This window comes from Suncus etruscus, chromosome 10 (genome assembly GCF_024139225.1).
Source record: "Suncus etruscus isolate mSunEtr1 chromosome 10, mSunEtr1.pri.cur, whole genome shotgun sequence".
NCBI lineage: Eukaryota > Metazoa > Chordata > Mammalia > Eulipotyphla > Soricidae > Suncus > Suncus etruscus.
In genome coordinates, this window is record NC_064857.1 from 88,991,453 (window position 1) to 89,018,923 (window position 27,471).

General features: G+C 43.8%; 2 protein-coding genes and 1 non-coding gene across 3 annotated transcripts in view; all 3 read right to left on the reverse strand.

The window, feature by feature from the left end:
* The window catches only part of SPG11 (SPG11 vesicle trafficking associated, spatacsin), a 96,518-nt gene extending 90,995 nt beyond the window's left edge, over window positions 1–5,523 (reverse strand). The window contains exons 1-2 of the mRNA XM_049782525.1: window positions 5,279–5,523; window positions 1,898–2,082 (exon numbers count right to left, since the gene is read on the reverse strand). Coding sequence (XP_049638482.1) covers window positions 1,898–2,082; window positions 5,279–5,523 — 430 coding nt within the window. The remainder of the gene's footprint in view (window positions 1–1,897; window positions 2,083–5,278) is intronic.
* LOC126021494 (U6 spliceosomal RNA) lies at window positions 4,730–4,836 on the reverse strand. The gene has a single exon (XR_007500006.1). It is a non-coding gene; the product is annotated as a U6 spliceosomal RNA (small nuclear RNA).
* A 5,256-nt stretch (window positions 5,524–10,779) lies between the features above and the next one.
* PATL2 (PAT1 homolog 2) lies at window positions 10,780–26,686 on the reverse strand. The gene is made up of 16 exons (XM_049781699.1): window positions 26,681–26,686; window positions 25,736–25,868; window positions 24,881–25,068; window positions 24,105–24,179; window positions 22,820–22,944; window positions 22,145–22,213; window positions 21,780–21,921; window positions 17,805–17,925; window positions 17,616–17,713; window positions 16,949–17,002; window positions 16,713–16,843; window positions 16,436–16,595; window positions 15,440–15,580; window positions 12,759–12,856; window positions 11,586–11,734; window positions 10,780–10,835 (listed from the first exon to the last, which is right to left on the reverse strand). Exons 1-16 carry the CDS (start codon window positions 26,684–26,686, stop codon window positions 10,780–10,782), a joined length of 1,746 nt encoding a protein of 581 aa, XP_049637656.1.
* Window positions 26,687–27,471: the final 785 nt, after the last annotated feature.

Genomic DNA, 27,471 nt, shown 5'->3' on the forward strand with positions numbered 1-27,471 from the left:
GCCAAAGGATTGGGTTCAATCCTGGATACAAGTTTCCCTGAGCACTTTGAGAAGTACCCCTACCTCGGCCACTGTAGCACCTCTACAGGAGCCCCTGACCACCTCCAGTGTGCTCCAAACCCCTCCACACGTAATAAAGAGTTCTATAGCATGCCAAACAGAAATGTAATGTATGCCAGCCACATATGGAATTAAAATTTTTCTAGGGATCTGAGCAATAGTAAAGTGGGTGGGTTGTTTACCTGGAATGAAGCCAATCCTGATTCAATCCCCAGCATCTCATATGGTCCCCTGACCCCTCAAGAATAGCTATGAGTGATTCCTGAGTACAGAGCCAATGGTAAGCTCTGAGTAATAATAAGTATGGGTAAAAATAAAAAAAAATTTTAGTAGTTACATTGGGGGAAAACATAATGAACAAATAAAAAACAAACTTAGGCATTAAAAACAATATAGTGTTGCTAGAAATGAAAGTGGACAAGTGAGATGAGAAAACTAATTAAAGGTAGTCAACTGTATGGTATAGAAAAAAATTTTTTTGGTGAAAATAATGTATGCTTTTTTTTTGGGGGGGGGCCCACACCCAGTGATGCTCAGGGGTTACTCCTGGCTGTCTGCTCAGAAATAGCTCCTGGCAGGCACAGGGGACCATGTGGGACACCGGGACTCGAACCAACCACCTTTGGTCCTGGATTGGCTGCTTGCAAGGCAAATGCTGCTGTGCTATCTCTCCAGGCCCGAAAATAATATATTATTAAAGCCACTATAATGTCTCAAACTATGACAAAAAAAATTTTTTTTCTTAGTATCCCAAGCAGTGCTCAAGGAAACCAGGGTCACTCATGACAGTGCTTGGCCAACTAAACTCGGTAACTCAATGCTCTTGGCCTGAGGATGTAGTATTACTTGGCTCCTGAGGTATCAGGGCCAGCAGTGCTGGGGGTGCATGCATTATTGGGGATCAAATCAGGTTGGGTAAAACGAGTTCCCTTAACCTCAATTCTATCTCTCCAGCTCAAAAAGAAAGGTTTTTCTTTGTTAAGCACTGAGAGAAGTAAACTTCAAACACAAATCTTTTTTTTTTTTTTTGGCCCACACCTGGTAACGCTCAGAGGTTACTTCTGGCTATGCACTCAGAAATCGCGTCTGGCTTGGGGGACCATATGGGATGTCAGGGATCAAACCAAGGTCCGTCCTAGGTTAGTGCATGCAAGGCAAACACCCTACTGCTTGTGCCACCACTCCAGTCCCTTAAAACACAATCTTTAATTATATTCAAAGAATGTAATAAGAACTAATCATGAGATAATTTCCTATATAGTACCAAGTCTTCAAATCTAGCATACACTTGACATTCAAAGGACATCATAATTCCTAAAACTCATATTTTTGTTTGGTTTTGTTTTGGGGCCACACCAGGTAATGCTCAGAGATTACTTCTGGCTCTGTGCTCAGAAATCACTCCTGGTTTGGGGGACCATATGAGATGCTGGAGGATCAAACCTCGGTCCATCCTAGGTTAGCGTTTGCAAGGCAAATGCCATACCACTTGCACCACCGCTCCTGCCCCCAAGAATCATATTTCAAAGTGACTAGTGACACTACAGTGGATCAGGCAGCTCTTCCTCAGTATAAGGAAAGAGCACAAAGGACTAGGGAGCATATTTTGGATGTGGAGGGACTCCCAAATTCAATCCCCAGAACTTCCTGTTCTCTTTGAGTACCACCAAGAGTGACGTCAAAGCATTACACCAGGAGTAACCCCTAACAATCACAAGATATGACCCCAAACTCAAAAATAAATTAAAAGACAGATATTACTAATTCTACCCCATAACAATTATTTCCCAAATGCCACATATTTAAATATGGTGAAAGATCACCTGTAAATACTTACTGATAGGTTGCTCTTCAATGAGTTTTTGCAGTGTCTCTTCACTATAGCCATGCAAAATGGTTGCATCACATCTTCCATCTTTTAGATTAAATTCATAGATGAACAGTTCACAGTTTTTAGTAAGAGCAAGCAGTCTGGGTTTATCGGCTGGTGTGCTGCTATTCAGAGAATCTTCCCATATAAAGCTAAGGGAAAAGCTTATTATATTAAATATCAACAACAATTATTTACATACAAGAGCAATGGTAGAATGAGCAGAAAAATAGATCTTTAATGTATGGTAGTATCAATTCTACATCCAACTTAAGAGAATGTAAACTGCTCTAGGTCTTCCCATCTCATACCTGTAGTACCCTATTTGACAATAAGAAGTGGGTGGTTACAAAGCAAGAAATATTTTTATTTCTTTATCCTAAAATCTTTTTTTTGGGGGGGGGTCACACCCAGCAGCGCTCAGGGGTTACTCCTGGCTCTATGCTCAGAATTCACTCCTGGCAGGCTTAGGGGACCATATGAGATGCCGGAATTCGAACCACCATCCTTCTGCATGCAAGGCAAATGCCCTACCTCCATGCTATCTCTCTGGCCCCCCTAAAATCTTTTTTTTTTTACTTTATTGATTGGTTGGTTGGTTGGTTTTTGGGCCACACCCAGCAGTGCTCAGGGACTACTCCTGGCTTCTGCACTCAGAAATCGCCCCCAGCAGGCTGGGGAACCATATGGGATGCCGGAAATCAAACCAAGTCCCTTCTGGATCGGCTGCATGCAAGGCAAATGCCCTACTGCTGTGCTATCTCTCCAGTCCCCATAAAATCTTGATTAGTATTTAAAACACACTTCCATGAAAAAATGTTTCAATAGTCATATGGTTTATAATTTGTTTTCAATGACTTTTAAAGATGATCACTGTTATAGAATGTAATAAGTCTGACAGTGTTTTATATCCCCATTCAACAGAATTTTCTGTGATGAAAGTTTTCTCTATTTCTGTCCAATACAACAACAGCGGTTGCATGTGGCTGCATGAGCACCTAAGCCATTACATGAGCACTTAAAAATGATGCATTGAAAGAGAGACAGCTCAATCGGCTGAATACATGATTTACATTCTGGCCTAGGTTTGATCCCTGGCATCACATATTCCCCTTTACAACTGCTGGTACAGCCCCCTCTGCCTCGAAAAGAGCTAAGAGTAGAACCAAGCACCCTGTCAAAACAAAAACCAAGGGGCTCCAAACATAGGAACAATACAATGAGCTGATGCTCCATATTGATAACTAAGAAAAAAATCTCTACAGAAGTAGCTGGATATCTAGAAACACCGGAATTGGTGCTGTTGTGTCCTTATTAGAGAAAAAGACTGGCACATTTTATATTTTTGTCATTAAAGGTGAACTGATATTTTTCATAATACTCAATTGCCATACTGTTTACTCTGATAATATGGAAAATATCTAAATACTACATGCAGAAAATGTTCAAAAAATTGTATTTAAAAGGCATAATGCTGTGACACTGGCAAAATTTTGTATACTGCAGTTCCTCACAGAAAAGTAAAAAACTTTTATTGAACAAAGTCTACATTGTACAATGATTTCAGGAGAGAAAAAAAAAACGGACCAACCATACTTTGGAAAGGAGAAAAGCAAATCCTGAATTCTTAACTTTGTGCTTATGTTTACCTTTGAAATTAATTGAATTAAAATTCAGTTCATACAAGTAAAGACCTTCTTGATTCCCCTTTATTTTAATTTCATGCAGATTCAGGGATGCTCTATTATTTCATGTATCGCGCCTGTTAGGTTCTTAAACAACTAATCTGTACTCTAATTCATTTTCTTTGCAGTCATGTTTTGTTATTTGGTACTACGGTACTACTTTCCCTTGGAAAAGCCACTAAGTTCTTTATAGTTTAAAAAAAAAATAAGGAGGGGCCTTGAGAGATAGCACTGAGCAGTAAGGCCTTTGTCTTGCTTGCACATTGCTGACCAGGGACAGACCCCGGTTCGATTACTGGCATCCCGGACAGTCCCCGAGCCTGCCAGCAGTGATTTCTGATGGCAGTCAGGAGTAAGCCCTGAGTGCCGCCAGGTGTGGCCCCCAAACCAATAAAGAAATAAATATACATAAAAATTTAAATCAGGGGCCCGGAGAGATAGCACAGCGGTGTTTGCCTTGCAAGCAGCTGATCCAGGACCAAAGGTGGTTGGTTCGAATCCCGGTTTCCCATATGGTCCCCCATGCCTGCCAGGAGCTATTTCTGAGCAGACAGCCAGGAGTAACCCCTGAGCAACGCCGGGTGTGGCCCAAAAACAAAAACAAAAAAAGATGCCAAAAATTTAAATCAGGAATGAAAAGCAGGTTAAATCAGTCAGTGTATCATGGTGCCACGCGGAGAGATAAGAAACTAATCTGATTAATAGTTCGTCAGGTTCTGTTAAAGGGTCTGGCGAGCCAAAACTTTGTCACCCTGGTGCTTAAATAAATCATTTTTTTGAAAAAAGGTAAGACTTGGCTACCTTAGGTTTTGAAGAGCTTATTTGTAAAAGGTTAATTAAAGGTCTTTATTTCCCTCTCTATCCTAATTAAAGGTCTATTAAAAAAACAAGTTCTGTTCAAATGAAGCCTTCCAGATGTAAAGGGTTTTACATCTGGGGCTGAGAGTGACTGGGGTACCAGTGGTGAGTAACTGGTCTTTTCTCTGTCTCTTCCGTCCCAAATGACACTGTGTTGGCTGAATGGGCAAATCACAATTGAGTGTGTCAATGAGACAGCCCATGAAGGGGCGGAATACCAGCTGGGACCTTTAAGTTTTATTTTTTTTTATTTTTTAAAACTATGGAACGCTTCACGAATTTGCGTGTCATCCTTGCGCAAGGGCCATGCCAATCTTCTCTGTATCGTTCCAATTTTAGTATATGTGCTGCCGAAGCGAGCACAAGTTTTATTTTTATAAATAAAAAATTCATTTACATTTTATTAAAATTTATTTTTTAATAAAAATTTTATTTAAAATTTATTTTTTAATAAAAATTTTATTTAAAATTGGTTATTTTAAAGTTGGTTTTTGGGGAGGTCGCACCCAGAAATCAGCTCTGGCAGGCTGGGGGAGGGATGCCGGGAATCGAACTGGGCACCTCCCGGACGGGCCGCCTGCCAGGCAAACGCCCTCCCGCTGTGCTGGCTCTCGGGCCGCCTTTCACCGGTTTCCCAGCAGCCGGTGGGCGGGGACCCGGAAGTGGCCTCCGCCCAGCCGGAAGCCGGAAGCGAAAGGCCTGGGCTCTGGGAGAGGAAGCGCTCAGGCCTACTGCTCGCCCGCGGCGAGCCCCTCTCGCGATGCCGAGCCCCTCTCGCGACGCCCCCGCTTCCCGCCGCACTTACTGCCGGAAGGGGCCGTCGAGGCAGCAGCTCCCGCCTTCCGGCCCCAAGGCGAGCACCCGAAGGCTTCCCTCAGTAGTCAGGCTCCCCACGACCGCCCGCTTCCTGTGGAGCTGCGCCCGGAAGCCCAGGCGCCCCGTCGCCTCGGCGGGGACCGGCACCAGTAGCACGGGCAGAACGGGCGCCATCGTTTCTGAGGTGCCGGCATCGCCGGCGGTGACACTTCCGGTCCCGAGCTCGGCCGCCATGGCCGCCGACCTTCCACTTCCGGTCCCTCGGAACCCGGATGTGTCGTGTGCGCATGCGCAGAGCAGCGGCGACGTCTAGCTGGTCTCGTGATGTTTAGGTCGGCAGAGTGTCAATCATCTGCCGGTGGAGACAGCTAGCTGCCCGTCACACCCAAAGAGCCTTTAAGAGACGTTCAATAACCGGAAATACTGAAGGCAGTGTTTTCTTTCAACCTTTTTTAGTGCAAAGGCACTCTTTTTACATGAAGAAAAATCAAGAGGCGCACCACCATTAGAAAACGTTGAACAGGGCCCGGAGAGATAGCACAGCGGCGTTTGCCTTGCAAGCAGCCGATCCAGGACCAAAGGTGGTTGGTTCGAATCCCGGTGTCCCATATGCACCCCCCCCCCCCCCGTGCCTGCCAGGAGCTATTTCTGAGCAGACAGCCAGGAGTAACCCCCTGAGCACTGCCGGGTGTGGCCCAAAAAACCAAAAAAAAAAAAAAGAAAACGTTGAACAAAAGAATTTCCCCCAAGTCAGGAGCTATTTCTGAGTGCACAGCCAGGACTAACACCTAAGCACCACCAGTTGTGGCCCCCCAAAAACACATAAAAAATAAGAAACTTGAATCTAAAAAAATTACACAATTACGTAATAAATTTCAAATAAAAAGAAATATCTAATATTCACAAGACAAATTATTTGAAATATGTAATATAACTATATGTGTTAAGGATTATCAGAGATGAAGTTAAAAAAAAATTTAACTCTGTGCCTATATTGGCTCCAGATAGTCATTCTTTGAATAAGGTATCCAATAAACACAGAATGTTTGGGTTTTTTGTTTGGGTTTTGGGTCACACCCGGCATCGCTCAGGGATTCCTCCTGGCTCTACCCTCAGAAAGCACTCCTGGCAGACTCAGAGGTCCAGATTGGATGCCGAGATTCGAACCACCGTCCTGCATGCAAGGCAAAACGCCCTACCTCCGAGATGCTATCTTTCTGGCCCACAAAGAAATTATTTTATGAGTTTGTCTGTGAGCCAAAGCTGCATGTTAAGCATGAAATTGGAAGTTTTCCCACTGCATGCCAGACAGTCTCTCACGGCACACTAAGCTTCGGCAAAGTATGACTCAAGGGCCCGATTCAGCCTCTAAGCAATGATTTGTAGCTGCTCTTATTCTGCAGATGCTTCTTGCCTAGTAGAACCTGGATCCTAGTCCATGAAACGCTCGGTCTCGCTCTCTCGCGCGCTCTCTCTCCCCCTCTCCCTCTCTCCCTCTCTCCCTCTCTTCCCTCTCTCCCCTCTCTCTCCTCCCCTCTCCTCTCCTCCCTCCCCCCTTCCTCCTCTCACCCCCTCCCTCCCTCCCCTACTTGTTTGGTTGGTTTTTGTGTTTTTGTTTTATGAGCCACAGAGGTTACTTCTGGCTCTGTGCTCAGAAATTGCTCCTGGCTTGGGGGACATAGGGGACACTGGGGGATCTAGCCACAGTCCGTCCTAGGTTAGCCTTGTGCAAGGCAAACACCCTACTGCTTGCGCCACCACTCCGGCCTTTTGTTTTGGTTTTTGGGGCCACACCCGTTTGATGTGGTCCTTCCTTGGCTAGCGCTTGCAAGGCAGACACCTTACCTCTAGCGCCACCTCACCGGCCCCTCCCTTTTGTTTTATTAATGAAACCTTTATTTAAGCACCATGATTACAAGATTGTAGTTGGGTTTCAGTCATCAACAGAACACACCCCTTCACCAGTGCAACATTCCTACCACCAATGCTTCCCCTTCCTTCTTCCCAACTTTTAGTGCTATTATGTCCTTGTTCCCAAGCAGGGTGGCGCCCCTTGAAAGTATAGGCCAAACCATTCCTCCAGAGGTCAGATCCTTCCCCGGAAATACTAAGCCAAATTGCCATTGTTACCTCCCACAAGGAAACAGGGCTGGTAGGTGTAGAGATGGCCTTAATTACTTCATTAGGAAACTGGGCGGGTAGGTGTAGAGATAGTCTTAATTACTTGATTACTATTTTCTCAGGGAATTACCATCCCAGAGCCTCTTGGAGCAGGGAACTGAGGCTAGGGCCTGAGCAGGCATTTAGGAAAGATCAAATGAAGGTGGAACCCTTGTCCATCCTTAATTTTCCACAACCAGATGGGGCCTCATGGTGCAGAGCTGAGGCTAGCTCTTCCATTTGTGCTTTTAAATCCTATTCTTATGGGCCCGGAGAGATAGCACAGTGGCATTTGCCTTGCAAGCAGCCGATCCAGGACCAAAGGTGGTTGGTTCGAATCCTGGTGTCCCATTGGTCCCCCGTGCCTGCCAGGAGCTATTTCTGAGCAGACAGCCAGGAGTAACCCCTGAGCACTGCCTGGTGTGGCCCAAAAAACAAACAAACAAAAATCCCATTCTTATTCTAGCACTTGATAAGATTCATTCTAGATTCTTCTTGTCCTTTGACAGGTCGTTTTCATTGTCCTTTAAACTCTTTTTACTCCTGGCAGGTTCTGGGATCATTTGGGATGTCAGGGACCAAACCTGGTGGGCCATGTACAAAGCATCCTCCTACTCGCAGTGCTATCAAAAAAAGCAAAACACACACACACACAACAACAACAACAACAACAAAAACCTTTTTTAATCTTCACAAACCTCTACCTATGATATAATTACGTATCAAAACAGATTTTTACAAAATAACTTACTTGGGTGTGTGGTGGGAGGAGGGTGAGCTATAGCAGAGAGAGGACATAAGGGAACAGGCCACACCCAGCAGTGTTCAGACATCATTCCTGGCCATAGTAGGCATCGGATTGAATCTGGGTCAGCATTGTGCAAGACAATATGGACTGCTGCCAGAGATGGCCCTCAAAGTAACTATTTTTTGTTTTTGGGTCACACCTGGCGGAGCTCAGGGGTTACTCCTGGCTCTGCGCTCAGAAATTGCTCCTAAGGGGCTGAAGAGATAGCATGGAGGTAGGGTGTTTGCCTTGCATGCAGAAGTATGATGGTTCAAAACCTGACATCCCATATGGTTCCCTGAGCACTGGTGGGTGTGACCCCCCTCAAAAAAAAAAACAGAAAAATAATCACTCCTGACTTGGGGCACCATATGGGACACGGGGGAATCAAACGCGGTCGTCATAGACTAGCACGGGTAAGGCAGGTGCCTTACCGCGCCACATATCCGGCCCCTCAAAATAACTATTCTTATAGCCAGCACCTTCCTCTTCTGCTCCTTTTATCAGGTTGCCATCTCCATTCAATTATCCCTCAAAGAATTGCTGTAAACTCTGTCCCCTCGTGTTCTTTCTTAAAATACTTTTTGACTTTGGCAACACTGCTTCCCTAGTTTTCTTTTATTAATATTTGGGGGGAGTTGGGGTTACACCCAGTTCTACTCAGGGATTACTCCTGACACTACTCAGAATGCATTCCCGGCAGGCATAGGGGAACATATGGGTGGGATGCCAAAGATTGAATCCAAGCTGGTCATGTGCAAAACAAATGCCTTACCACTCTGTGCTATCGCTCCAGCCCCATACTGCCCTTATAGTTTTCTACTATTTTATTGCAAATTTCTTCTCAATCTGTGTTGTTTTTTTATTATCTTATCTATAAATAACTTCATGCTGATAGCTCCCATTTGTGTCTTAATTCCTAATCTTTTATATTCCAGAATGTATGGATTAGCCATCTATCCAAGGTCATATCAATGCTGTAGTTGATAGAACTACTTGAATTTCTAATAAGATTCATGTTTAAAATCTCTAAAACTTTATAACATTCAAAAATCCATTCCTTGGAGCTGGAGCAATCGTAACAGTGGATAGGGCACTTGCCTTGCATGGGGCCAAACTGGGTTCAAACCACAGCATCCTATATGGTCCCCTGAGCCCATCAGAAGTGATTCCAAATTCCTGAGCATAATTGGGTGTGACCCCAAAATAAAAGAAACAAAAAATCCATTCATCTTTTCTGTTTTGCTCATTTTGGTATGAGGCACTCACTACATTTGCTACTAGGAGTAATCCTTAATTTTATTTCAAATTTTATTTTTCTGCCTTTCTTGTTCACCTCTCAATTCAGCAAACTAATCTTGTAAAATTAGAAAATAATCAAGTGGGGTCGGAGAGATAGCATGGAGGTAAGGCGTTTGCATTTCATGCAGAAGGTCGGTGGTTCGAATCTCGGTATCCCAAATGGTCCCCTGAGCCTACCAGGAGTGATTTCTGAGCCTAGAGCTAGGAGTAACCCCTGAGCGCTGCCAGGTGTGACCCAAAAACTAAAAAAAAAAAAGAAAAGAAAATCAAGTTACTTTAAATTTCTAATTTACCAACACAATTAGAAACCCGGGTTTGTTTTTTGTTTTTGTTTTGTTTTTGTTGTTGTTGTTGTTGTTTTTGTGGGGGCACACCCAGTGATGCTCAGGGATTACTCCTGGCTCTGCACTCAGAAATCACTCCTGGCTTGGGTGACCATATGGGAGACAGGGGATTGAACTCAGGTCCATCCTGGATCAGCTGCATGCAAGGCAAACACCCTACCACTCCAGCCCCCTAGAAACTCAGTTTTTAAAATATATATATATGGCTTATAGATCTACACTCTCCCTAATTCTCTCCAATGTGATCACTCTACTTTTTGTACTCTATACTTTTTATTTCCTAAACACATTTAAGTTCATTTTCACATTGGGGTCTTTGTACACAAGTACCTCTACACAGAATACTTGTCATTATCAACTCAAATTAACTTCTACTGAGGTTTCCCATTCTCTAGTCACGCAGTTTTGTTTTCATAACATTCATAACATTCATATCAAACTATTTTTATTAGACATAATAAGGCCTTGTCCTTTTAATTGGGAACTTATTTTTTTTAAACATTCACACATAATTAAATGCTTCCATGATACCTCTTAGCTTACAAACAAGTTTCAGTACATCATTCTATCATCTCCTTGGGCCATGTTGTTAGGTGTCTAAAAAAAGGATAAGAAAATTGGATGGGAGCTGGAGTGATAGTGCAATGTACAGGGCAATTGTCAGGCATGCGGCCAACCCAGGTTCAATCCCGACTATCCCATATTGTCCCCTGAGCACTACCAGAGGTAATTCCTGAGTGTAAAGTCAGGTATAATCCTGAGCACTGTGTGGTCTGGCACCCAAACAAAACAAAAACAAAACAAATAGGATAGTGTCCTTCAATATATTAAGGCATAGAAATGCTTTTCAGATTTTTCAAATCCCCTTGGACGTAGCCATACAGCTAGTGTTACTAATTACATTTTTTCCAAGAAGTGTGTATTCCATAACAGATCAGGAGATCCTGGCAAGCCTACAAAGAGAATATACGTTATTGGAGAACACAATTACACTTTCTAAAATTGCGATTCAATTAATATTTGAAGCAGTTAGTAAACTCTGAGGACAGGTGGCTATACTGGTTTATGTTTTAATCTGGAGTAATTGTCCCTCTAATTTTTTTCTTTTTTTGAGTGGAACACACCCAGAAGTGATAGTATATGTGATGCTGGGAATCTATCTGGGATTGGCGCATGCAAGGCAAATGCCTTAACTCCTGCACTATTCTCAGGCCTTGTGCTTATATTTCTTAAATGAATAATTTGGCTTCTCAAATTAATTATAGCCCTCAGGATTACTAGCATGACAATTACCAAAGCACTTTGGAATGAAAGAGTTGCTGAAGAAATAGGCCACAGGCCATACTAAGTAAATGCTCTAGAACTATTTCTCAAAGCAAGTTATTCTCTATAAACAGGATTTGACACTGAGCTTGTGTGCACACTTGAATGTGAATATAGCACTGGCATGAACACATTAAAATAGGGGGCCGGAGCAATAGCACTGCGAGGAGGGCATTTGCCTCACATGTGACTTAACTCAGGTTTGATCCCTGGCATTCCATATGGTCCTTTAAGCCTGCCAAGACTAATTTCTGAGTGCAGAACCAGGAGTAACCCCTAAGTTCCACCTGGTATGCCCACAACAAGAAAATACATTAAAAGAGATAATGACAGAACCTAAAAAGGATTTGAACAACTATGATCTTATCTTTGCCACTTACTCCATCGTGGCCTCCACTGCTGTGCCCGTGGTCTGGCAATGTGGCAGCAGAACAGGGAAATAACATTGCTTGGGAAGTTGAGGGGTTTTGCCAGCGAGATTGTAGATATCTGAGCTATCTCATAGGCAATCAAAGCCACCATGTTTGTCCTGGATGCCAAAGAATATATTAGTCATTGTAGTTTTGCAGAAATCGAAACTTAAGGTCAAAGTCCTTACCACCCTACCAATAACCATCACCCTGTATATGAGTAGCAATTAAAAGATAACATTTAAATGTTTGGTGTTTGCCAGGCAATACTGAATGCTTTACATATCTTCCTTATTAATAATTCCTAAGTAGTTAGTACCAATATCCCTACATGTCTAGTTTATAGATGAAGAACTAAGCTAAGAAATATGTTTAAAAATTGTATTGCCAGAAACTGAAAGGAGCAAAATTCAAACATAAATGTTTGTCTCCTTAATATGGTTCTTGGGTTTGTTTGTTTTTTTTTGTTTGTTTGTTTGTTTTTGTCTTTTATGGATCACACCCAGTGGTGCTTAGAGGTTACTCCTGGCTCTGCACTTAGAAGTCACTCCTGGCAGGCACAGGGACCATATGGGATGCCGGGATTCGAACCACCATATGTTCAAATCAGCTGCGTGTAAGGCAAGCACCCTACCGCTGTGCTATCTCCCAGGCTCTCCTTAATATGTTGATTGATGTCCCATAAAAAATATTCTTAGGGGCCCGGAGAGATAGCACAGCGGCGTTTGCCTTGCAAGCAGCCAATCCAGGACCAAAGGTGTTTGGTTCAAATTCCGGTGTCCCAAATGGTCCCCCGTGCCTGCCAGGAGCTATTTCTGAGCAGACAGCCAGGAGTAACCCCTGAGCATCACCGGGTGTGGCCCAAAAACCAAAACAACAACAACAACAAAAAATACCAAAAAAAAATATATATATATATTCTTAGTGGTTTTCAATATTTTTCACATTTGTAGACTGGCACTTTTCTGTGCACTAGAGGTCAAAAAACACTGTTCTAATGTACTGGGGGAGAAAAAAACTGAAACTGCTATTTTTTCCCTACTCTGTCCAACCTCCAAAGTACACTAGGCTGAAAATATCCAGCTCAACAGTCATATCCCAGGGGTAATGAAGTAATACGATAAGATATAATAATGATCTTACCAAGATGTATAGTCACTGTTGTGTTCCTTGAGGGTAGAACTCAAGGATATCAGCTGTTGCCCATGACTCAGCAGGGCATAGAGCAAAGATATTCCAAACTGTAAATGATAAAGATTCCAAGGTTAAATGAGTTCACCCTAAGCATCCACTACCTTCCCTGGCTCCTCCTCCTATTGTCCAGACTGAAAGGACAAGTTCACATTTACAAATAAAGTCCAACAACCATAGGCTGTCCACTTTTACACTACCCAAAGAATTCAGACTTCTTCAAGGCAATCATTGTTCTAAACTGTCAGAATCAAAATATCCTCTGGGAAGCTAAATTTAAATGAACACTTGCTGGTTCAAATCTTCCCTTAGGAGTCAATTTATAGAACCCAATTTTTTTTGTTATTGTGGGGACACTTAGTGCTCAGGCCCAGTAGTGCTATTAGGTCATCAGGGCCCCAGTAGTGATGCTGGCAAGCCATCTGGTGCCAAAGAACAAAATGGGGCCTTGCTCTTAAAACCAGATGTGTGCTCTACCTCTTGAACACATTCCTGGCATTTAGGAGGCATTTAAGAGTTTAAGAGTCATTATTTAAGGAGAAGAGATAACATCTTTAAAACATCTTTAAGACACACATCTTTTTTTTTAATTATCTTTATTTAAACACCGTGATTACAAATATAATTGTAGTTGTATGATTACAGTCATGTAAAGAGCACCCCCCTTCACCAGTGCAGGATTCCCACCACCAATTTCCCAGATCTACCTACTCCACACCCCACCCACACCTGTACTCGAGACAGGCTTTCTTTTTCCCTCATTCATTCACATAGTTATGATAGTTTTCAGTGTAGTTATTTCTCTAACTGCACTTATCACTCTATGTGTTGAGCTTCATGTCATTAGCTGCACCTACATGGGAGGATGGGGGGAAGTAAGGGTTGGGACTGAGGTAGTAAAATATTAGAAATGAGCTTTGTAGGGCAGTATCAAGGTCCCAATACAAGATGGATATTATGGATATATAGAATATATGCACACAATACTATCAATATGAAAACAAAGAGAAAACATTTCCACTGACTGTCCCAACATAAACCAGTGCTAGAACAGCCTGCCCTCCTCCCAGAGCGCATTCCCATTAGTGTAGGGAGAGATAGGGGGAAAGCCTGTTGACCACTATAGAGTCCACCTAGACCAGTGCCCAGGGAAAGACTGAAGTTCAGGGGAGAAAAACCCTATACCTGGCAAGAGCTGGTCTCCAGAATCAAGGAGGAAATCGGAAGCCAAATGTCTGCCCGCCCTCCTCCCCATGCACGTCCCCCCTGGAGTACGGAGGGAGGGAGGAACCTGAGAACCACTAAAAGTCCACCTGAACCCACTTCTGGCCATCTGAACTGGCACCCAGGGAAGGCCTGGAGTCAGGGGAAAAAGACAAGGACGGCTGGGGGCCTGCCAAGCCTCCCAGCACTCCCCAGGCTAGGGAGAAAGGCTCTGGTATGGGGCCTCCCCAAACCCCATAACTGGCAAGAGCTGGTCTCCAGAATCAAAGAGGAAACCGGTAAGACACACATCTTAATGAGTTCAGTTCCTCAGCACCAAATGGTCCCTAGGTATTGCTCTGTAGGAACTGCTCCTAGGAACCACCAGTTTTGACTCAAAAATTTAAAAAGGAAGCATTTCTTTAGGCAAAGATCTTCAGAGAGATTTATGAGGCAATAATCCACTGGATTAAAATTAAGAAAATATTATAATTTTCATCTATAATCATCTCTTGAAACTTCCCTTTTGGAAGAAAGCTGTGCCACTCCAGGTGGTTATTGGTTCTGTGCCCCAGTGATTCTGGTGGTGCTCAGGGGATCACATGTGGCTAGTCCTGGGGATCAAACAGGGTGGGTGGAATGCAAAACAAGTACTTTATCCCTTGTACTATTTCTCCATTCCTGAAATTTTTTTTGTTTTGTTTTTGGGTCATACTTGGTAGTGCTCAGGGGTTACTTCTGGCTCTACACTCATAAATCGCTCCTGGCAGGCTCGGGGGACCAAATGGGATGCAGAGATTCGAACCACTGTCCTGCATGCAAGGCAAATGACTGACCTCGTATCTCTCTGGCCCTGAAATTTTCTTTTATCTATTATTGATATATTGTTTTTTTTGTTTTGTTTTTTTTTTTTTTTTTTGGTTTTTGGGCCACACCCTGTGACGCTCAGGGGTTACTCCTGGCTATGCACTCAGAAGTTGCTCCTGGCTTCTTGGGGGACCATATGGGACGCCGGGGGATCGAACCGCGGTCCGTCCTAGGATAGCGCAGGCAAGGCAGGCACCTTACCTCCAGCGCCACCGCCCGGCCCCCTATTATTGATATATTGTTACATGTATAAAAATTATGAACATCTCCATAGGTTATATGGTCCAGAATTTAGTAAGAGGGACACACAAAATTGAAGTCTGACAACCTCCTCTCTAAAGTTCACACCACCATCATCATTATTGAAAAAGGTAGATGAGCAGCACCCAGGTCTACTAAATCAAACTTTGAGGGGAGGACAAGGAGTGCAAAGGTTTTCCAGGTTATTTAACAGTTGAAATACACTAGAAAAGGAGTTGAGGATGTGAAGATATGACATCTACCTATTCCTTTACCAGCTGGTGAACAGATACATGGAAAGAAAAGTCTCCTCAGTCTGTTACCTGATTCTGAAGCACCACAGAGATTTGTTGCTTTGAGGAGCCAGATGGTTGCAGTATTAGTCCCTGAAGTCCTTGGAGAAGTTCAGAGAAGGTCATTTGACTTATACATTTACTCAGAGGTTTGAACAATATTTGTAAGGCCTGTAAGAAGTTCAATAAGTGTGTCTTAGCCTTCACAATGACTTTCACCCTTTTTTTTGGGGGGGGGTGTCATACCTGGCAGTGCTCAGGGGTTACTCCTGGCTCTACACTCAGAAATCTGCTCCTGACAGGCTCGGGGGACCATATGGGATCGCGGGATTCAAACCACTGTCCTTCTGCATGTAAGGCAAATGCCCTACCTCTATGCTATCTCTCCGGCCCAACTTTCACCCTTTTCTACCAGCCTCCACATCCCTCTCTTGCTGACATGCCTGACTTTTCTGGTCAGTTTGCTGACTTTCCTGGTCAGTTTACTTTCCAGGTTTATCACCACTTATCTCTCCAATCCTAATATCAATATTTCAATATCCACTTGTCCTAAGATGCCTTCCCTAAAAAGTAGATAGGAAACTCAACATTAACCAAGTGGTCCTTATCTTCTCATATACTTGTGGATCTCAGTTTACTGTACCTGAAGATAATCAACTATTTCTATCATTTTCTGTAACTCAATCATCAGAAAAATATATCAATATTCCCTAAAGCACATCAATCTCTCTGGCATCTCTGGGGAAGGGACGGGAAGTTATAGACAAGATTATTAACCCACTGGGCCCGGAGAGATAGCACAGCGGCGTTTGCCTTGCAAGCAGCCGATCCAGGACCAAAGGTGGTTGGTTCGAATCCCGGTGTCCCATATGGTCCCCGTGCCTGCCAGGAGCTATTTCTGAGCAGACAGCCAGGAGTAACCCCTGAGCACCGCCCGGTGTGACCCAAAAACCAAAACAAACAAACAAACAAACAAAAAGATTATTAACCCACTACCAAAACTATTATCTGCACTGTGTTACATACCTGATCAGCTATGTCTGTCTTAATCAGGATGGGCAGATGATGGATGATAACTAGAAGAAGGTTAACAGCATGATCCTGGGGCAGAAAAGGGAGCAGCCGAGCTACAAGGGTCTTTCCTTTCCTCACAGAGAGCACCTGCAGGAATCCATCAGTAGCTTCCCTACAAATGAGCAGGGAGATCAATCCCAGGTCTCTTCAGAGAGAGAGATACAAATAAAGCCAATGATTTCACTTATTCTTCCTTTCAGTGGGCTGAGGTGTGACCCTCCGAACTCACTTTGTATTATTCAGCTCCTGGGACTTCAAGGCCTGGAAGAGCTTCTCAACCTTGCTTCTCTGCTTCTCAGAACAGGGTTGTGGAGGCCGATTTTCCTGACCTTCCTCTATCTCTAGTAACTGATGGTACATCTAGGGATATGAAATTGGGAAAAAGAGAGCGGAAGACTAAACTTGAGCAGTAACTTTCTCTCCAGGTCAAGCCAGTACTCATCCTTGATTGAGCTGATATCTCACCTTCTCAATGTGGTACAAAACTCTCAACTTCTGACTGCTTGTAGCACCTGTATCCTAGGAGAAAGTCCTCACCTTCAGCCATAGGTTGACAGAAGCAACCCAGGCCTCAGGGGACCTAGAACCTGAGCTCAAGAGACTAGACACAAAGTGGTCATACTTCTTCCTCACTCTTTATTTATTTGTTTGTTTATTTATTTATTTTTGGTTTTTGGGTCACACCCGGTGAAGCTCAGGAATTACTCCTGGCTATGCGCTCAGAAATCGCTCCTGGCTTGGGGGACCACATGGGATGCCGGGGGGATTGAACCATGGCCCATCCTGGGTCAGCTGTGTGCAAGGCAAACACCCTACCACTGCGCTCCAGCCCCTCTTCCTCACTCTTCTTATTTTGTTTTTGGTTTTGTTTTTGGTTTTTGGTTTTTGGGCCACATCCGGCGGTGCTCAGGGGTTACTCCTGGCTGTCTGCTCAGAAAGAGCTCCTGGCAGGCACGGGGGACCATATGGGACAACAGGATTCTAACCAACCACCTTAGGTCCTGGATCTGCTGTTTGCAAGGCAAACACCGCTGTGCTATCTCTCTGGGCCCTCTTCCTCACTCTTAACTTGCAAGTATGAACTTTTGGTGCTCCAAAAGGGAAGAAAAGATTGGGTATATGATACACCTACCTGTTCCTGAAGACGACGAGGTACAGCATCTATAGCTCGGCGAGGGCTAAAACATGTAGATACAGTTACCTGGCCCAAGCAGCCCTCTCTTCGAACCACTGTATAAAAGCAGTCAAGACAGGCATCTTACCCATGTACCCTCTGAATAGCTACAAGTTCAGTCTTATCTAGAGTCACCCCAGATCCTACTTGATTTGTCAGCCTTCGCCTTCTGAATGTGGGTTGTGACCAGCTTGTGAGATTCAGCCGGGCTCCTTTGACCAAGCAGTTCTTCATCCACTTGCTCCTTCTCTAGTTTCTTATAATATTCCTGAGAGTTCAAGAAATACAAAACATTCCAACACCATTTTATAATTATTCTTTCCGTAATCATTCGTTCTAGAAATACTGACATTTCAGACCCCTATAGAACTTATGCTAAACTTATGCTAAAGCATTTTGAACACTAGAGGCCTGATAACTATATCAATGTGTTACTCTTTGCTGAGTTACTGATATATACCTCATGGAACTCTTGAGCAGGAAATAATTATATCCTCAGCGTCTTTATTCTCTTGCCTTTTGCGGGGAGGGGGACAAGAGGTTAGAGTATCCTGATAAATTCAGATTGAGTTAAGAGGAGAAAGGCCTATGATTACTTATGTTATCTCTGGGGTCTCCAGGGTAATATGTAGATAAGGACTAGATACAGTTAGTTCTACTAGAGAAGCAAGGAGCAAAACGGTGAGTCAGGAAGCAAGCTTAGTCCAGCATCTGCAGACTTCCTGCATTACGTATTTCCAAGCTACCTGGTGCATATTAGGCGCTCCCCTTCCCTATTTTTATATTGTGATACTATCTTGCTTCCTAAATCATAATCATTATCTGTAACATGAAGACCATCAACAACTTGAACTGAAGAAATAGCATCAGGGATGGATTGTTTGCTTTGTCTGTTTTATATTTCTCGGGGCCAGAGTGGTAGCACAGGCGTAAGGCTTGTGTTTGCTAGCCTAGGATGGACTGTGGTTCAGTCCCCTGGTGTCCCATATAGTTCCCCCAAGCCAAGAGTGGTTTCTGAGTACATAGCCAGTAGTAGCCCCTGGTTTTTGTGGACCAAAAACCAAGAGAGAGAGAGAGAGAGAGAGACAGAGAGAGAGAGAGAGAGAGAGAGAGAGAAACTACTTTATACTTCCCAGGGTTTGCTCAATAACTCTAGTGTCTTAAATATGTAAAATATCAAACTAAAATAAAACTACTGGCATGAATCAAATGAGACCTTAAACCAACTTCCTTCATTAAGCAACTTAAAAAAAAAAAAGCCAAGTGTATAGAGGCTGGAGTGGTGGCGCAGGCAGTAGGGCATTTGCCTTGCACGCGCTAACCTAGGATAGATCACGGTTCGATCTCTAGGAGTCCAATATGGTCCCCCAAGCCAGGGATGATTTCTGAGCACATAGCCAGGAGTAACCCCTGAACGTCACCAGGTGTGGTCCCAAAACCAAGAAAAAAGAAATAGCCAAGTGTATAAAACCACTTCATGTTCTTGCAGGAATAGTAAGATTTCTGAAGCTCTGTGGAAAAATAAAAAATAAAATGTATAAAAGAAGATGAAGGCAGGGACTTCAGAATAGGTAGGAACTCAGATTCTAAGGACAAAGTAGAACACAGCCATGCAAACTGAAGCCAATGATCAAGAAGACTTCCTTCATAAATAAAGGAGACAAAGTATAGAGAAGGAAGTCAAGATGCCGGGTCTGGAGAGATAGCACGGAGGTAAGGTGTTTGCCTTTTATGCAGAAGGACTGTGGTTCGAATCCTGGCATCCCATATGATCCCCTGTGCCTGCCGGGTGATTTCTGAGCATAGAGCCAGGAGTAACACCTGAGCACTGTTGGGTGTGACCCAAAATCCAAAAAAAAAGTCAAGATGCCTAGCAGCATTTGTTCATTTAATCAATTTTAATCCCACCACTTATAAAGTCCCTGTGTTTTAGATATTGAAAATTAAAAATATAAATGTTTATCATGACATTTCTATCATCCACATAAGATGTAGAAAAAATAGGGAGATCCATGCTCTAGGTTATACAGGGAGACATTTTCCCCCTTTGGTTTTTTTTCTTAGTACCTGGGGCTCAGCCTAGCCCAGAGGTATCAGGTGTCTGCACCTCAGGCAGAGGTGGGGGGGATCCGGGATAGATTGGGGGTTGGAGGGAGAGGGAGAGAGTGAGTGAGAGAGAGAGGGAGAGACTGACTCACCCTTTGGTTTTGTGTTTTAATGCATGGTGCTCAAATATAAGGATTCCCAGAAGTCAATGGGGCTCATAAAGATTACTGGCAAAAGAGAGACTAAACTTTAGATTTCTCAAGAATGGGGCTGGGCGGTGGTGCTAAAGGTAAGGTGCCTGCCTTGCCTGCGCTAGCCTTGGACAGACCGCGGTTCGATCCCCGGTGTCCCATATGGTCCCCCAAGCCAGGAGCAACTTCTGAGTGCATAGCCAGGAGTAACCCCTGAGCATTACTGGGTGTGGCCCAAAAACCAAAAAAAAAAAAAAAAAAAAATACCTTTGTTGAGCAGGTAACAAGTTGATCTTTGCCCTGGTGGGAATTTAGAGACTCATTAAGAGAAATTGTTGAGGGGAAGCACAGGAATATGAGAACACAGAGAAGATGTTATACTTATTTTACCAGTTTCTAGACAATGAGGAAAATCCTTTTGTAAAGACATTGCTTTATAAGGGGGAGCCAGGTAGCATACCCACCTCCCTTTTCTGCCTCAACTGCTACCATGACACCCATAGAAAATAATTGGAGAGCAAGGAAAGAAGCAAGTTATAAAGTTGACCCTAGACTGAATCAACTCTCTAATAGAAAGAATGAACGATGCAACTAATTTTGAGCAGTTTCTTCGGGAGCAAATAAAGAGGAATGGTAAAGATAGGAATCTCAATTTAGGAGCTGTGACCATTTAACAGAACAAGAACAAGATAATAGTCACATGTGAGGTGTCTTTTCTGAAAGACATTTGAAATACCTCACAAAAATAAATTTGACTGAGCAAAGCTGCTAACAGCAATCAGTAAAAATCACATTATTTCTAGATTAACCAGGATGAAGAGGAAGGCTGAGGAGTAATGATCATTTATCTGGAATGTTTTGTATAAGTTTTTGTTTGTTCCCCCACACCCTCCCCCCCGAAAAAAATAAATTAAAAATGAGGCACACTGGGCCAGAGAGAGATAGCACAGCAATAGGGCATTTGCCTTTCACATAGCCGCTCAAGGACAACCGGTGATTTAAATTCCAGCATCCCATATGGTCCCCTGTGGGAGCGATTTCCCAGCACAGAGCCAGCCCCTGAGTGCCGCCAGGTGTGACCCAAAAAAACAAAAAAAAGAAAAATGAGGCACACTGTTATATACTTTGTTATATCATCTCCTCTGGCTTAGGCAGGATCCTTAGTGACTCAAAAAAATTTTACATGTTACTAAAGTTAATTCACCTGCCACACTAAATAATGTGCTACAAAAACAGCATATTCCTATCAAAATTACATTGAAGTGATATTACATCGAGAGCACAGCTCTCGAAATAAACTGCCATCCAAATGTACATACTAAGGTATAAAGCTCAATAAAAATACACACAAATAGTTTTACACTGCAACTTAACAAGTTTCCAAATCATTACAGTTCCCAATGTAGAAGAAATTTCCAAATAGAGAGGACCACCCTTTCGGGCTCACATATGTATAAATCCCTCTTCTGCTTCTTTTTGTGTGTTAGCAGAATTCTAAATCACCTCATTTAGCTGAAGTGTAAAATAAAAGGAAATTAGCTTTTTTTTTTTTTTTTTTTTAGTTTTTGGGTCACACCCAGCAATGCTCAGGGGTTACTCCTGGCTGTCTGCTCAGAAATAGCTCCTGGCAGGCACGGGGGACCATATGGGACACCGGGATTCAAACCAACCACCTTTGGTCCTGGATCGGCTGCTTGCAAGGCAAACGCCGCTGTGCTATCTCTCCGGGCCCGGAAATTAGCTTTTAATCAGGTATCCTGCTGCATCTGTAGAGATGGTCTCTCCCACTTGGAACTTGGAGCTGAGAAGAGACTTAAGAGAAAACTCAGAGCCCAAGTCCATTTGACACCAGGGTTCCAGGTGAGGAAGAACACCTGCGGCTCACCTGGTAATAATAGTCATCCATGTAGGAGTTGTCACTCTGCAGCTGAGTCATCTGCATTTTTATCACCCAGTCCTTCTCCTTCTGGGTCATAAGGCCAGCATAGGGGTCTGTTTGCTGAGACCAAGGCTTCTTGGCTGAGGAACTTCGATCCAGTAGAAACATCTGTTTAGACCTCCCACCCTTCACACCAGGAACTTCCCCAGGAGTAGTGAGAAGAGAGTGAAGCTGCTGGAAAGGACAGGATGGAATATACAGAAGGGCAACAAGAGCCAATTGTGCAAAAACTCTGTGGAAGACACCTGGTCACAAAGGAAAACCCAGCATGTTCACTGTTCACCGGAGCTGTTATCCTGTCTATGCTTTACCTTGGTGTTTGACTATGCTGTTGGTTCTGTAAGATTCTTTGGTGCAGAGGGTGGAACTGGGTCAGATGGCTGGGAAGTCTGAAAAAGAAACATGGGCTGGGTGGACAACAACTCTTGCTCCTTACCTGGCTCCCCTCAATAGCCTGCAGAAACTAGCTAGGCATGAAATGAATAGTGTTTAAGGGAGCTTCCTCAAAGTCAGTCATATGAAATATCACTCTTCCATGAATAAGGCTCACATCCCACTCAGAGACATTTTCCTGCTACTTGGCTATAAGGAATATTGACATAGTAGAAAATCAGCTGGCCTGGTTGCATGAGTGCAAACCCAAGTTCTTAGCTCTGCCATATCAAGTTGACCTTACATAAGATTTTAATTTATTTGATTATTTTGATGTGGGAGGCCACACTCGGGGATATATCTTAGCCATGCCTGGAGGGTCATGCCATGCAGGAGAATGAATTCACTCTTGTAGAAAGCTTTCACTTCTCCCACTAAACTCTCTCCAGCCCATGCAAATTATTTGTAGCCTCTGAGTCTCAAGGACTCTACCTTAGATTTCTATTAAGTTCCTGAAGTCTTATTTTGTGGTAACTAATAATTGACCCCATCTTCTTTACCCTCTGATCTCCATAAAAGAGCTCAGCCCATCCTGGATGCAGAAATACCAGTACCTGAATCTAGGGAACACTGAAGTGGGAGAGCTGCAGAAGAATGCTGGATCTGGTGAGGATAGTTGAGATCCAATGTGCTGCACTTGTGAGTTGGTTCTGGGAACTGGTGACAGGCAGTCTGGGATCTGAGTGGAGAATTACGAAGGTATGGTAGATAGTGGTAGGGCATTTGCCTTGCATACAGCCAACCTGGGCTCAATTCCCAGCATCCCATATGGTCCCCCCACCCCCGTGTGGTATGACCCCCCCCCCCCAAAAAAAAAAGGTGAGAGATAGCACAGCGGTGTTTGCCTTGCAAGCAGCTGATCCAGGACCAAAGGTGGTTGGTTCGAATTCTGGTGTCCCATATGGTCCCCCATGCCTGCCAGGAGCTATTTCTGAGCAGACAGCCAGGAGTAACCCCTGAGCAACGCCGGGTGTGGCCCAAAAACCAAAAAAAAAAAAAAAGGTATCTCCACCCATGGAATGAAGCTCTTACTACAGCTAGTGCATTTCCTTCCTCTTTTTCATCTTTGCCCTCATCCAACATTTTGATGTTTGGAGAAGCTTCCAAACTGGCTGGTAAAGGAACCAGTCTCTGGAGCCCAGCCTTGACTCCAACAGGGTTTATCACCTAGGTAGCAGCTCTTCAGACCTGGAAGTGGGATCCTACTGGTAACTCTGCAACTGTCCTTCTCTCCTGTGACAGTTCACTCAGACTCAGCATCTTCAACCCTCAGTTACATTCCCTTCTCAATCTTCCTGAAGAATTTCCTGTAATTCCTTCTATCCCAGATCTTACCATTATATTTTAATTGAGAGGCAGGTGCTCTTTCTAGCTCTAATCTCAATGCTGCTCAGCTGCTAAAATATTTAGAAAGTAGAACTAGGGACTTATTCATATGAATAATTCTTATTTCTTTCTTTCTTTTTTTTTTTTTTTTTTTTGGTTTTTCGGTTCACACCCGTTTTATGCTCAAGGGTTACTCCTGGCTAAGCGCTCAGAAATTGCCCCTGGCTTGGGGGGGCCATATGGGACGCCGGGGGAATCTAACTGCGGACCTTCCTTGGCTAGCGCTTGCAAGGCAGACACCTTATCTCTAGCGCCACCTCGCCGGCCCCTCATAGGACTTATTTCATATGAATGGTCTGTTATCCCAATCCCATTCCTATTATCTGCCAAGTTTCTCCACATAATGGGTATCTTCCTTCATACCCACACCTCATGGATGCTTGTTCTATAGAGTAAGATCAAGAGTAGGCTGAACATAATGGAAATATGGGACATATCATATGAAACACTCACCTCCCACAGCAAGGAGGGGGTTGACATTCCTAGAACTCGGGGGATCTTCCCTCCAGGAGAGTTGACCAGACTTTTCTAGAAAGGGAGGCAGGAAAAGCCAGACTCAAATGAGCTTCTGTGACATTATCTCCATCTATTTGTCATCTTTCCCTAGGGAATGAAGCTCTGACCCTCAGTCAACAGGACCATGTTCACTCTATCATCGAGGAGAAGCAAGACTACTACTTCAGTGGCCAGAGTGATAGCCAGCAGGAAGGGTATTTGCTTTGCATGCAGCTGACCTTAGTTAGATATCTCTATGGTCTCCTTAGCCTGCCAGGAATGATTCCTGAGCGCAGAATCAAGAGTTATGCCTGAGAGCTGCAAGCAAAATAAACAAGCAAATCAACAAATAAATAAGACTACTACCTCAGGGGTCATCTGAAAGAGGACCTGAGTCATCTCATCCCTACATGAGAATTTTCATTTCTCTACTGGTTATAGGAATACCAAAGCCAGAGCCAAATGTCAAAGATAACTTTCTATTAGCACCAGAAACAGATCTAGCACATATGGACTCTGCATAGTCCTGCTGAGACCTGTTCTAAAGGTAAAGAAAACCTTGAATTCAATGGAATGCAGGGGGAAACAAGAGTAGGAGAATAATCTACATTAGCTTGAAAGAGAATTTATTAATCCAGTACCTATCTTAGGGATAAAGAGTCTTGTGCTAAGCAACAGTCAGAGCACAGGAAGTTCAGGACAAATGCACACCCACCCTCTTGCTGTGATGGTACCTTGGGACTATGAATAGCACTGAGGACAGCTGGATCTCCAAGATCATTCTCATCTTCCTCCTCCTCTTCCTCCAGGATTGGGTCTAGGTATGGATTCTTCTCTTTCTTGTCCTCTTCTTTTTCTCCCAAATAGAGAGCAGATATCACTTTTTTCTCAGCTGCCAGGGGTCTAGAGGGCTTTCCTGAGTCTTGGTTTAAGTACAGGCTTTAGTAGGCAGGTGTGAATAGCCTTATAGAGAGGCTGCATCACTGTAGCACTTCAGTCCATCCAGTCTCCAGCACCACTTTCAAACACCTCTTGTGAAGTTTTAACTCAGTCTCAACTATAGTATAGTATCCCCTCTCCCCATCATCCCAAAACTACAGCAAACCACCTGCAATTTCCACACACCTTCTTCAATGATCACCAGCTGCATCACCTCCTTTACCTTCTATCTCCCTAAAAACTACCTTCTCCGGGCCTCCTTATCAAGTTCCAGCTTCTCTGGCTTATTGCAACTTAAAATACAACAGTGCGGGGCTGGAGAGATACCATGGAGGTAGGGCGTTCACCTTACATGCAGAAGAATGGTGGTTCGAATACTGGCATCCCACATGTTCCCCCGAGCCTGCCAGGAGCAAGTTCTGAGCACAGAGCCAGGAGGAACCCCTAAGCACTGCCGACCCCCCCCCAAATACCACAACAGTGCATCAGCTGCTATCCCTGGAAATCTTTATTTAGCTCTCCACAATCATATGCTATATATCTCCATGATAGTGGAGAATATAGGGCAGAGAAATGTGATCTGATCTACTCTGCAGAAGAGTTTGGAATCCTAGTGATGTTACTAGCCCACATCTATCAACTAGACAGACTCGTAAGACTCCACACCTCAGGAACTACAGCCCGCACAGTGATACCTTCAAGAAGTTGCATCTTTGCACGATGGTAGTCTTCCTTGATCATTTTCTCTGGGAAGAGAGTGAGGGGAGCATCTGGAAGGTAAACCTGGCATAAGGATGAGACCCAAAGACACTTTCTACCTAAACTAGGAAGCCATGGTGCCTTAAAATTGCCATGGTTTTTAAACACAGGACTGTCATGAAAGAATTGACCCATTGTCCCTGGGACCAGGACCCTAAGCCTGAAGACCCCACCCTCTGAGCTCACCAGCTCTAAAAAGCTGCCCTGTAAAGGAAAATGAAGAAATCAATAGGAGCAGGAAGAGAGGCATTGCCATGTGCAAACTCTGTACACAGTTGCCTCTGCTGATACCCACCACCTGACTGTCCTTGTCCTTTCTGCTTCATTTCTCCTTGGTATCCTTGGTCAGGACTAGTTTACTGACCCTGATTTTAAAGAGTCCTAACCCCACCCCTTCCCCACATTAAAGGGCCAGAATCTCACTCCCACACATCCCCAGCACTGAATCTTTCGAGAAATAGGAAAACAGAAGCTAATGGTTAAACTAAAATAGTAAAAGGGAAAGACACACCAATTGTGTTAACCATTTAGGATTGTTAGTATGGTTGGTAGGGATTGCTACTTTGGAGCAAATAGTTAAAAACAGGATCTTGGAGGTCATAGCGAAAGTACAGCTGATAGGAAAATCCTGGGAGGATCGTTAGATTGATTACCTATCAGCCCTAGCCCCAGATCTCAGCTCAGGGCCATTACAGAACCCTATGACACCTGGGTACCAGCATTTGCCTTTTGATGTGTGTCTTTCCCAACTCCTAACTAATGAGGAATGCCTGTGATTCTAGAAGCCAAATATCCAAGAGAAGATCATTTTTGTATGAACTATACAGATTATTTACCTTCATGGTTGTTCTAAAAGAAAAATGATTTAGATACTCAAGAGTGAAAAGGAAACAGCAAGTAAAGCAAAAACATCAATATAGCTGTCAGGAAAGTCTGGTGCTACCTGAGTCTCAGGGACCCAAGGTTCTGTGACCACATTCTGTGTTCAGCTGAATCTTGCATGACTTTGTAGAAATTCGAAAGAAAATTAAAAGGAGAAATTTATCTACATCAGAAATGCAAGTTAGGATCTTATGGTTGTGGTGATAAGATTCATGATGTCGGGCCCGGAGAGATAGCACAGTGGAGTTTGCCTTGCAAGCAGCCGATCCAGGACCAAAGGTGGTTGGTTCAAATCCCGGTGTCCCATAGGGTCCCCCATGCCTGCCAGGAGCTATTTCTGAGCAGACAGCCAGGAGTAACCCCTGAGCACCGCCAGGTGTGGCCCAAAAACCAAAAACCAAAAAAAAAAAAAAAAAAAAAAAAAGATTCATGATGTCATTAAAGAAAACTATTTGGGATGTGAGGGTGACATTTGTCACCCCATTAATTTCCAGAGTTGATTCAGCTGATCTGGCTGGGTAGGCGGATGTCCCCTTCCTCCCTCACCACTCCATGTGCTCGGTGGACCATGACAGCCTTCCTGGAATAGAGACTGACCGTTCTTCCTTCGAGGGTATGCAGTATCTATGTTCCCCTTCTAGACCCTCCAAACAATCTCTCAAGGTCCATTTGTAGGAGGATGTAATCCAAGGCTCTAGACACATACAAATGAAGTGTTTCATGTGGCAGTCTGCCTTCCTTTAAA